The sequence below is a fragment of the Lutra lutra genome, chromosome 2 (genome assembly GCF_902655055.1).
Source record: "Lutra lutra chromosome 2, mLutLut1.2, whole genome shotgun sequence".
In the NCBI taxonomy this organism is placed as follows: Eukaryota; Metazoa; Chordata; class Mammalia; order Carnivora; family Mustelidae; genus Lutra; species Lutra lutra.
Window position 1 is genome coordinate 187105025 of NC_062279.1, and position 12404 is coordinate 187117428.

Here is a 12404-nt window from a genome sequence, read left to right on the forward strand (position 1 = left end):
GGATGTACCACAGTTTATTGATTTACCTACTTTGATTTAAAAAAAATTCCCCCAACACACAAACACATGCACGCACACATTTTGGAAATCTGTGACACCTCTTCTGTTACACTCCCCATTCCCAATAGTCTTTCTGCAGAGCTTACTAATATTATAGTGCTTACTTATTAGCATTACATTTTAAATAACGTTATGTGTCCTTTCTACTCAGCCGGAGTTTTTTTCCTGTTCATAAGCAATGGCCTATTTATTGAAATGTCTGGATCAGAGAAATAAGATCTGACTAGCTAGTGTCAAGAACGAAGCGTGGATGTCACTACTACTGCGCTATTCATCATAATGTACTAACTAAAGGTCACTATTTAAAAAAAGCACACACACATATTTAAACATACTTATTACATGTATTTGTCACCAACGCATCACAATGAAGTCACAAAAAAGTAGGCTTAGTTTAATTCACAATAAAGATCCTGTGAAAACACATTTTTTATCTTCTTTGTGATTTTCAATACTCTGCTTATTTTAATTTTAAGCAGTTAAACAACATTTGAGAGTATTTGTAAAAAACTGTAATTTAACTGACTTCAGAAACTTGGGAAATAAAAGGTCATGATGGAGAAACATTAAGAAATTTGTAGAATTACCAAACTCTCACAGTACCCTATTTCTTTATAAAAGCATCTCAGTAAAACAAAATAAAAACAATGGGAGACAAAAAACTATGGAAAACACAAAAGTCAAATCAGAGATTTTGGTTTAGTACTTTCCCTGAGTCTCTTGCTTTTAAAAATCAAATGTAAGTGAGGCCAATTCAAAACTGACCCACAGGTCTTGCCTCCTCCACGCTGACACGAGGAATACATTTAAGACAAGAGGCTATACACTCAAATGGTCCCAGGGCTTTATTCAAATGCCAATTTGCTTATGTCACTGCCACAGGGTTATGTGACCTGCTACTGTCCGCTGCATATGGGCTTAAAGAACTGTCAAGATTTTATCTTGGCCTGCCATATATAATATAACATATGAGACTATATACCAAATGAAGACAGAAGATTTCAGTTATTAATAAATATTAAATTTCTAAATGGATTTGGACACTATATACATCAAATTAAGGTAACTTAATAACACAGAAACAAACACCTTTATGTTTTAAAAAATCTCACATAAACAGGAGTTGGGGGGCAGGTCAACTTAAAATTTTCAATCTCAGATGTTATAAGAAAACACTTTTAAAAAACTGTGTTTCTTAAATCCCAATAAAATAAAAGTAGAAAAAAGTGATAAGGTGATGCTCAGAATTAGATGGGCATGCTAATTCCAAAATAGTTGTCACCTCAATTTTTAAACAAAATTGGCCCCTACAATGTTTCTACTTGATCATTTCATTTCCACTATGTATATATATTTATACATATATGTGTCATATATGTGTATATGTTTGCAAATGATCAAGCACTTCATTAAAAGAATATAATTAATAAGGATAAAAAGGTTGTTAGAATCTAAAAATTTATTTTTTACTTCAAATGTACTAGGTTACTTGCTGGGCTTATACTATAAGGGCACTAAGTAGTATGAATCATACTTTATAGTCAAATGTAGGAAAACACCTTCCATAGACATGTTTTTAGAATCATTTTTAAGACATCTCAAAGACAGATGGCAAAGCACTGCTAAACTGTATGCCTCCCTTTATCAGAATGAAATCTCAATTTCAGAATAACAGCCAACATTTCAAAAACTAATAATCATGCACTATCTTAAAATTGAGGGGTGAAATGATTCTAACCTCCAAAAGCATGACCACTTTTTCATATTCCTATAATTTTTAATCTTGCAATATAAGTACCCCGTTGCACAGGCAGGAAAAGCGAGGCACAAAAAGGCATATATTTGTAAGACAGGGAAGCCAAGGTCAAAACCACACTGAGAACTCCAGGAGCCTGACACTTTTGGGATATAAAGGATTCAAGGTTTGCATGAAATGTTATATTTAACTCATGTCCTGTTTGCATCATACCACCTCAGTCTAACCTCCTTCTAACTCTTTAAAGCATGGACCTAGCAAATGCCACTCACCCCCGCCTTCTCTGACCAGGTAAAAAAGGCTAGCCAATGCTTGTGCGTTTAAAAGAAATAACAAAAAACAAAAGAAACACCAATGTTGTAGTACTTTACACAATTAGCAAGGTTCAATTACGAAAATATTCCACAAGTGAATTTCAATAACTTTCAAGAAACAGTCCACAAAATTCTCTAAGAATCTGTGGGAAGGTATAGTGCCTGGCAATACTCACTAAAACAGAAATTTACCTATTCTTTGCATTATTGTTGCTGATGCAAAATTAAATGTATATGATCTCAGAAGTGGTAGCCTCAAAGTACTAAACTACGAAATAACAACTGAAAGGATCATCCAAATTCCTAGATAACACAAAATATTTATCTAGGATTGTTAAAGAAAGCACTTTGGTACTTTTCTCAGAAATCACAAAACTTATAACGGTAAACATAAGCATGTGGCATTTTACATCGTGTCAAGGGAGTGACAGTAAATGAACAGGGTGTTAACCACCACGAAAACTTCTTGACCAACTTTGTATCTTAAAAAATCATATCTGTCCCTACCAGCTACCATTCCAATTCCACAGGGTATTTTCCAGTGAGACAAGCTGTACAATGACCATTCTTTTCAAAGCATTCCAGACCATTCCCATTCTCTTGAATCATAATATCCTGCTTTTCCACTTTCTGTTTTTTAAACTTTACCCCTTCTTGTACAGATGAAACCAGTCCTCCCACTGACAGATATACAACACTGTTTGCTCCTACGGGGGAAAGAGAGAAAAAGGAAAAGGTCATTACGCTTCCTTTGGAAAAGATGATCTGCTTCAAAAGACAACAGTTACAAACAGAAAAACTCAAGCCAGGATAAAAATTCCTCCTTAAGCTACTTTAAAAGGGGGAGGAGGAGGGAAGGAGTAAGCAATAAAACTCTGGGCCTTTATTATTTTTTAAAACATGAAATTGGAATTCAAGGAAGAATGTAATTTAAAATAACAGTAGAAGCTTCAAATCTAGAATGCATTCAGAAAGCTTCAGGAGTAATTTTCTGGATTACAAAATAGACTCTGAAGTCAGGAAAATCTGGGTTCAATTTTAAGCTCAAGGTCACTTACTTTTCCTAAATCTATTTTTTAATCTATAAGATTAGGGAAACATTGCCTAACTGTAGAGTAGCCACGATATTATTATAATAATATAGATATGTTCCTGGCAAAGGGTAAATGTTCACAATAAGGTATCAACTGGGTGATATTCAAAATCTTTTAACTGGTAAGGCACAGCCATGTTAAAAGAAACACCAGCCATAATCAAGCAGTGCGGAGGTACCAAGGTACACCGGCTAAACATCCGTGTAACATTTAAATAGTTAATCTCATCTAATTTGAAAAGCAAATGTCTTCTCCAGGATAACCTAGATCTCCAAGTCTGCTGACTTCATTATCAAAGATAACCCTACAGTACCTTTTCACTTTCTGATTTGTACCCACATACAAATTATTCCATTAGAATCTGTGGTAAAATTGTTTTTGTTTTTCTTGGGATCTGATCTTTGGAAGGCTTTAACTAAAATGCCTGCCGTTCCCTCTACCTGGAAAGCTTTTCTTCCTTTTCACTGGATCTCACCTTGGCCTAGGTCTCCAATATAGCACTTACCATGGGGTCTATACACACCAGGCACTCTCATTATTCGGAAGAGTGTTCAGTATCTGCTCAGCATGTCATCCGACATGTATTTTTAACAAATACTGGACATTGTTTTTTCCTACAAGTGTAAAAACTGAGAAGCTTTGGATTTTCTCTGTGAAAAAAAGCTTAGAGAAATTTTAATACCTACCCAGATATTTTGCAAGATGTTCAAATTCAGGTTTATTGGCAATAAGCTCTTCTTTTGTTGGTATGTTTATTCCCATAAAGCATGGATATCTAATTGGTGGTGAAGCTACTCTAATGTGCACCTTGGAAAGAAATCATTTTCACACATTATTTTAACATTCATTTTAAGAATAATCATGCAAGGGGCGCCTGGGTGGCCCAGTTAGTAAGCAGTCTGACTCTTGATTTGGCTTAGGTCATGATCTCAGCGTCATGAGATGGAGCTTCGATTGGAACCTGCTTGAGATTCTCTCTCTCCCTCTGCCCCTTACCTCCCTCACATGCTCACAAGCTCTCTTGCATTCTTTAAAAAAAAAAAAAAAATTCTGAAGAGATAATCATAATCATAATAACAGTCATAAAAAAGTTGGAAACTCACAACCACAATTACCTTTAAAAAAAAAACCAATCAAACTTATTTACTTTTTAGAGAGAAAGCGTGCATGAGCGGGAAGGGCAAATGGAGAGGGAAAAGAGTCCCACTGGCACTCTACACTGAGCGCAGAGCCTCATGCTGGGTTTGATCTCACGATCCCCGGATCGTAACCCTAGTAGAAACCAAGAGTCGGATTCCCAACTGACTGCGCCACCCAGGCGTCCCTCATAATCACAATTATCTTTAAAGCTTTGTAGAAAGACTGCCATTGCTTTCCATGCCACTTCCTCCTAAAACAGACGTTAGTTTTGAGTCCATTCAACTATTAGTTATAAATGACATTTCTGTAATTGTAATTTATTTTTTAAAAATCACTTCTGTAATTAGAATTACTGAGATAGTGAGTTAGAATAAGCTCTGAGATTTAAAAATATAACCCAATGTGGCAAATTTATTATAATAGGATTTGTTCTGCATCTTAAAAAAGACAAATACTCTAAAAATTTAAAAAGCATTCTATTTTGTGGTTTTAGTTTTTAGACTACATATATGTTTTCCAAGTTGTTGCACACAGTTATTACTAAACCAACTTATTTGAAAGATGACAATTTATTTTATTGAACTATCCATTTTCATTCACTGTACTAAACTGCAATTTTTATGTCAGTATCCTATGGTTAATTATCGACACTTTAGGATAATTTTAATATCACTTACCTCTTTTGCGCCAGATTCTTTGAGCAATTTGATTATGGGTGAGATGGTATTGCCTCTTACAATTGAGTCATCTATAAGAACAATTCTTTTGCCTTTAAAGTTGTCCGACAATACTCCAAATTTTTTTGCAACACCAAGTTGTCTTAACCTCATGTTTGGTTGAATGAAGGTTCTTCCTACATACCGGTTTTTACACAGCACTTCCACATATGGAAGCCCACACTGATAGATAAGAAATAAAAGGACATGAGACCCAATAGAGAACTGTAGGTTCCTATTTTCTCTAGGTCATGCTTCCATTATGATATGTATACAAACATTTTAAATTGGTATTCTGAACTCTCCATCAACAGATTACAATTTTCCTTCACTATTTAAACTATAGGGAAAAAAGGCAAAAAGAAAAATCATTCAAAGTAATATACTCATTATATTTTCCACCAATTGGTGGGAAAACCAATTCATTTGCCAGGAGTTCCAATGCTTTTAAACAAATATTTCTCTGTTTTGGAAGGGAACACTAAGTATGCGAAGACATGACAAAGAATAAATCACTGTCAGAAAAATTGATAGCAATTAAAAATTATCAGCAAGAAATTAATTAAAACCAGTATACAAAGGATATGCTTTCTGAGGAGGCAGGTAGTGATATCCTTCTTTCAAGGTAATACCAATCTAAAATGTATGCATATTGTTTCTTTTAAAAACAAATAACCTAAACTTTTCAGTGTAGTGAATGTTGAGCAGGACACCCCAGGATCGCTATAGTTATATAATCAACCTAGTTATGAAAAATGAAATTAAGCATAGTAAAACATTTATTTTATGTAATGTAACAACATTACATAAAATAAAATTTTAAAAAGTTTTAGGAAAAAAAAAAAGGTTTTAGAAAAAAGGAGTGCCTGGGTGGCTCAGTCAGTTAAAAGATCAGCCCTTGATCTCAGCTCAGGTCTTGATCTCAGGGTCATGAATTCAAGACCTGTGTTGGGCTCTGCACTTGGCATGGAGCCTACTTAAAATAATTAAATTTTAAAAACCTTAAGCAAAATGAACATAAATGGCTTTATTATCACCCATACTAAACAGGAAACAAATATACCAGGCTACTTCAAGAAATGGGTTTTAATAATAAGTAAACATTACCACTAAATTCTATATATATTCAGGAGGTTATCTTTTTTTAAATATTTTATTTATTTATTTGACAGACGGAGATCACAGAGAAGCAGGCTCCCTGCTGAGCAGAGGGCCCGATGTGGGGCTCGATCCCAGGACCCTGGGACCATGACCTGAGCCGAAGGCAGAGGCTTTAACCCACTGAGCCACCCAGGTGCCGCAGGATGTTATCTTTTTAAATGAAGGGGATCATTCTGCAAATCTCTGGGCAGATTCCACTAAAGCAGGGCCATTGAATGAAAAGGCTGGAAAGTAACTCTATAAAGGACCCAACATTTTCTTTTTCCTTACACTATATTGGTTTCTCTTTATAAACAAGGATTTCCAATTTCAGAGCTACAAAAGCATTTCACTGCATGTCCAAAGAAAATACCTTTGCTGCATAACCAAGAGCAGCAGGGGTAGCAGATTCCGGAACAGTGCTAACCAAATCTGCATCCACAGGTGCTTCAATTGCCAGCTGCTGACCACAACGATATCTTACTGTGTAAACCATCTGGTCTGGAATGTTCGGGAAAGGAAACAGATTATTTTTTTCTTAACATGGTATTATTATTCTAAGAAAATTAGCTTGTTAGAATGCTGTACATGGAGTATAAAAAGTAAAGTAAAACATATAAAACAACTAAAGTGGAAATACTTAAACTGGGGAATTCACTATTCAAAAAAACCTAGCCTTAATACACATCTGAACATCATAATCCTTCCTCCTAAAAAGGAAAACAAAACCCAAGAGTCAAATGAAAGGGAAAAATAGCCATCATATGACTTGTAGGTTCAGTCCCATATCCACAACAGAGAGCAGTGTGACCCCAAAGAGCCAGGTAAGCCTTCGAACCAAGAACTGCCACATTTTGATGAGGTAAATGTGACACTTATATAAAAAGTTAAAGATATTTTATTTACCTTCAAATATACTATCTGGTCTCGCAAAATAAACATATTCAAAGATACAAAAGGCCACTGGGTTTCCTTCAGACCTTGGTATAATAGCAAGAGTTTGGACACTACGTTTGGTTATTTCCACGATTTCTCCAGGCAAGACTTCACGGTAATATCTTGGGAAACAATGTTAAAGAAAGAAGACTTTAAATAAACCAGACCTTAGAACTGATAATAACATCTATTGTAAAGTATACACCAAGTCCCTGCCCTTATAAAGGAAAAGTGGTTCCGTTTAAGAGATGGCTTTAAAAATTAAAAAGTAATATTCCTCCAGCAATAAATCTAATATGTATATCTTTTACCTCTGAAGTCTAATTTTGAATTTTGAAAAATAAAAGCCCTAAGTTTTACTGAGTTTTGGAAGAACAGAGGCTAAAGAGAACATTTTATTCTGGCTTAAATTTTTTGATTGTAACTACTCCTTGTTGAGGAGATTCTTGAGTCTTCCTTTCTAAAAATAGGTCTCATGGTATTGTGAAAACAAGATGGCAATTTCAGAATTAGAAGGTATTACAGGAACATTAAAGTCAGCGCAACTGCTGAATACAATGTACAAAAGAAACTGCATTTATAGATATGTCTTCTTACAGACATCAGAGAGAAAACTTTCATTTAAAAATTTTTTATTGATATGGAAAAAGTGAATATGCTGAGTAAAACAAAACTTACCTTGCACCAATTGATAAAAAGCTACAAGATTCTGAAGATACCACCCATCCTTCTGTTTCTGAAGATTTTTTCTCTGTAAATCACAAGGCAATTTAGTTAATGGATTTAAGGAATTTTACAAGAGGCTACCTACTTCAAGTGAACAGTTAAACACCAAATAGATAAATTTAAAAACTATCCATTTCTACAAATTTTTGTTCCATTTCTACAACTTTAGGAGTACATGAATCTAACTAGAACTGAAATAAAAATTTGAAAAGAAAAAAACTGATCTTCATTCAACTTGAGCCAAGGATAAAACTAATGATACCAAAATTCTTTCAAAAACTGATTTCAACGTCTCAAATAGACATCTAACAAGTCAAAAAGAAAATCACTGAAATCATACCACAATCAAATGAAAAAGCTGGGCCAAGGCAATTCAGACAAGACAAAACAGGAATGTCTATTAAATTCTTTAAAAATGGCTCATCCGGGCGCCTGGGTGGCTCAATGGGTTAAGCCACTGCCTTCAGCTCAGGTCATGATCTCAGGGTCCTGGGATCGAGTCCCGCATCGGGCTCTCTGCTCGGCGGGGAGCCTGCTTCCCTCTCTCTCTGCCTTCCTCTCCGTCTACTTGTGATCTCTCTCTGTCAAATAAACAAATAAAATCTTTAAAAAATAAATAAATAAAATAAAAATAAAAATGGCTCATCCTCAGAAATACTCAAGGAAATGTATTTTAAAAACTATCATTTGTTTCTTTTTACTTAGTTCCTTCTCACTCTTAGACTTCCTATGCCTAAAGATTGGAGGGTGTGCCAACAGTAGGACGACGACTTGGAAAAGCACTATGAAATTTTATTTCTTCTGAAGTGCATTACCTTTATCGTTTATATCAGATACAGGCATAAGACGTCCAATGCATAGAGGACGATTTCCGTAAGGATCTCTTACTGCATAAATAACATCTCTGTGCATTATAAGCAGGGAGTATGCTGTGGGTGCTTCCTTCATTAGGTTTTTAATCCTGGAATTAAATAATTGAATGAATAATTCCAGTTAGAAACACATGTAAGACAGAGCTCTCATTATCAGAGCTATGAGCTTAGTCTAGTTTTACCTTGCTACCCAATCTGGGGTGCCATCTTGTTCCTGAGGAGGTGTATACGCCAGTAACTGGGTAATCATTTCGCTATCAGAACTTGTTGACAAACCAATACCATGCCGCAGAAGCTATTTAGAATGGAGAAAAGTGTAATCATTAGAGGGAGAGCTCCACCCGACCCTTCTTCACCCAACAGCCCACAATTATACAAGAAATCAGGCATCGTGTGAAATTTCAGTTATGAAAATCCTGCATTCTACTAATGACATGTATACAGTAATGCGGAAGCACTGCTGGAGGCAATGGGAAGTCTCTGAAGCTTTATTTATTTATGTATGTATGTATTGATTAATTGATTGACTGACAGAGAGACAGCCAGGGAGGGAACACAAGCAGGGGGGAACAGGAGAGGGAGAAGCGGGCTTTTCGCCGAGCAGGGAGCCGGATCCCAGGACTCTGGGATCATGACCTGAGCCAAAGGCAGACGCTTAATGACTGATACACCCAGGTACCCCAGGAAGTCTCTGAAGGTTTTTAAGCAAGGAAAAAAAAAGTGTGCTAGGAGGCATAAAGAATAGCTTTTGAAAACTGAGTTTGAAGGAACGTAGACCCGCAATAAAGGTGGGGGAGAGCAGAGAAGGCACAAGGATTTGGAATTGTGATTCTAACATTTTCAGCCCTTGACAATCCTGACCAATACGATACATTCCCTTAAGAGTGGCATACTATAGTGGGGCCTCTCAAGCCAGGTTTGCTGGTTGCAGCGCCAGCGGCTACCCACCCCTCACGGATTATCACTGACAGACGAGAAGAAAGGAATTAACCATACTGAAAAATTAAATGTAGAAGATGTAATAAAAATTGGTTGAGTGCTTTCATGATGATTGCGAGGTTCTGAGCAAGACTGACCAGGACTAGAACATCACCATCGACATGTACAGGCTGAGTTTAAACTCATACTCTACAACATTTTCAGTAGGCAGCTAAATGTGTAGAAGTGAAATCCGGCATGTGGGTAAGGGGTTATGTCTACAAAGAATGAGCTAGATATTGTTCAGAATCGAACTTTTGATGGTTATCTCTAAGCAATGAGCTTTTTTTTTTAAAGTAATTTTTACTTCAATATTGATTTTTTTTTTGTATGAATTAAAAAGTTTTTTTCATTTGGGGGCAAAAAACCATTTTATTATCATTATAATACTAGAGCCTAAGAAGAGGGCAGAAGAAAGCTCTGGGAAATAACTAAAGCTAGAATTAAAAATAAAAGGACAATGAGTGATATGGAAGCATGGGTCTAGGTATTTTCCACCCACCAAAATTCACCATCGTTTGACTTCTCTCACTACTTAACCCATGTAAAATGCCTGGTTCTAGAATGCTAAGGAGACAACTGCATGTTTAGAACCATCCTGTTAATGAATGCCACCTGAGGTTTTATTTGCAATGTGACCAGATCAAGATTATTAGAATCCAGTGGAGGGAAGAAACTTGGTATCCATAAATGAATGGCAAGAATAGATAATTAAGCTATCAGGAATATAAATATACCAGATAACTTTATTTTTTATTATTATTACTTTAAAGACTTTATTTATTTGACAAGAGTGCTGGAGAGAGTGAGAGAAAGCAGAAGCACAGGTAGCACCCAAAGGAGAAGCAGGTTCCCCACTAAAGCAAGGAGACCAAGCAGGACTCGATCCCAGGACCCCAGGATCATGATCTGACCTGAAGGCAGACGCTCAACCAACTGAGCCACCCAGGCGCCCCATACCAAGTAATTTTTAAAAAAGGAAGATGAATTGATGAATAAAGGTATAAGCACAAATTAACACAGAATGCTCCAAATAACATGCTATGAACAAAAACAGAACATAAGTAAACTCTCTTTGCCCTTTCCCCAACCAGTTTCCTATTAACTGTTTCTAAATCACTTTTTCTTGTATTTGTTATCTTCAAGTTTATATTCCATTTTCTTCTTATGCTTTGGACATAATGACAAAGCTAAAAGGGACAGGAGTCCATAAATCCTAATTTCTGTTTCTAACAACAACCATATATTAACTTTTCCAAATCTCTGTTCTAAAGCAGCACATCAGAATCACTTTAGAAGCATATTAAAATGTAAAATGACCACCCTCCCACCCCAGAGTCTGGGGAGATATCTTAGAATCTGCAATGATAACAAGTAGCCCAGGTAATTCAAATACAGTTGTCCTTTGCAGTTAGGTAACAGGTGGCAACAATTAGAAAATACCCTGCACCAAGGTTCCCCAATACTTTCATTTCATGCATTTATCCCAATCATGAAAAAAAGCATAAAAAAAAAAACTTACCTTTTTTCTTAATTGAGCAGCATTTACCAATTCGCCATTATGTGCCACAGCTATTTTCCCATGAAGTGTTTCAACAACAAAGGGCTGACAATTTTCTAATTCACAGTTTCCTGTAGTGGCGTATCTTGTGTGTCCAATTCCAAGGTTTGAAATATATAATTTCTTCAAATTGTCTTGAGTAAAGACATGATTTACAAGACCCATTCCCTTGCAAAGTCAAAGTAAAAGCTCATCTTAGACAAAAAAAAGTAGACTTGTGGCCCTAGTCAATAAAGACAAGTTTCTGCTCAGGCAATCCCAAATTAGACAATTCACTTAATACCTCTGTGCTCCAAATGCTAATCTTAAATAAGTACTAATCTAATTGTAAGAACCATAAGACATCTCTTTAGAAAAAAATTTGAGGTGAAATTCACATAACATAAAACTAACCATTTTAAGGTAAACAATTCAATGGCATTTAATATAGTCACAATGTTGAAGTGTGTTTTATAAGATACTTTTCATTAAAACATTGAAGAACAAATGTACTAAACAATCAAATTTGTCAAATATAATACACTAAATCAATTGCATTTTAAAAATTCAAAGCATGTTTAAGTAAATGACCTGCTTCAATGAGTCAGTCTAGCAAACCATCACGCGGAAAGAAATGCACCTTCATTTGACAAATGGAAAATGGCTGATCCAGAGTATGACTTCTATATGCAAATTATCTGTTCAAATTTCCTTCCCCCACCAACATACTAAGTATCACCTGGCTATTGTTATTTTTATTATCAACATTTCATTATGTTCAAATATACCTTGTGTGTTTTGAATGTTGGTACTGAATTCCCATCGCTGGTCACAATACCAGCACTCTCCTGACCCCTGTGAATATAAAAAGGCATCAACTGTTAAATATAAATTTACCTCATTGGTAAGCTTCTCTATGAAGCATACTTTTCTCAAGAGCATCCAGGAACTGACGACACATTACATGCTAGTGCTACTCCCATTCATGATGATGTGACCAGCCAGCAGCAAGTGACATTGTCTGAGTTCTAACTAACATGCCAGGCACTGTCCTAAAGTATTTACATGAATGATCTGATTTACTAGGCTCTCACAACAATCCTTTGAAATAGATACTATGACTATAATTCCC

At 35.7% G+C, this 12404-nt stretch overlaps 1 protein-coding gene across 1 annotated transcript in view; it reads right to left on the minus strand.

Annotated features, from left to right (window-relative positions):
• Positions 1–392: 392 nt before the first annotated feature.
• PPAT (phosphoribosyl pyrophosphate amidotransferase) overlaps positions 393–12404 on the minus strand; it is a 37304-nt gene continuing 25292 nt past the window's right edge. Inside the window, exons 2-11 of the mRNA XM_047719378.1 lie at positions 12061–12127; positions 11255–11461; positions 8937–9049; positions 8698–8843; positions 7835–7907; positions 7127–7278; positions 6594–6721; positions 5042–5263; positions 3911–4031; positions 393–2837 (exon numbers count right to left, since the gene is read on the minus strand). Coding sequence (XP_047575334.1) covers positions 2641–2837; positions 3911–4031; positions 5042–5263; positions 6594–6721; positions 7127–7278; positions 7835–7907; positions 8698–8843; positions 8937–9049; positions 11255–11461; positions 12061–12127 — 1426 coding nt within the window. The 3' untranslated portion in view covers positions 393–2640. The remainder of the gene's footprint in view (positions 2838–3910; positions 4032–5041; positions 5264–6593; positions 6722–7126; positions 7279–7834; positions 7908–8697; positions 8844–8936; positions 9050–11254; positions 11462–12060; positions 12128–12404) is intronic.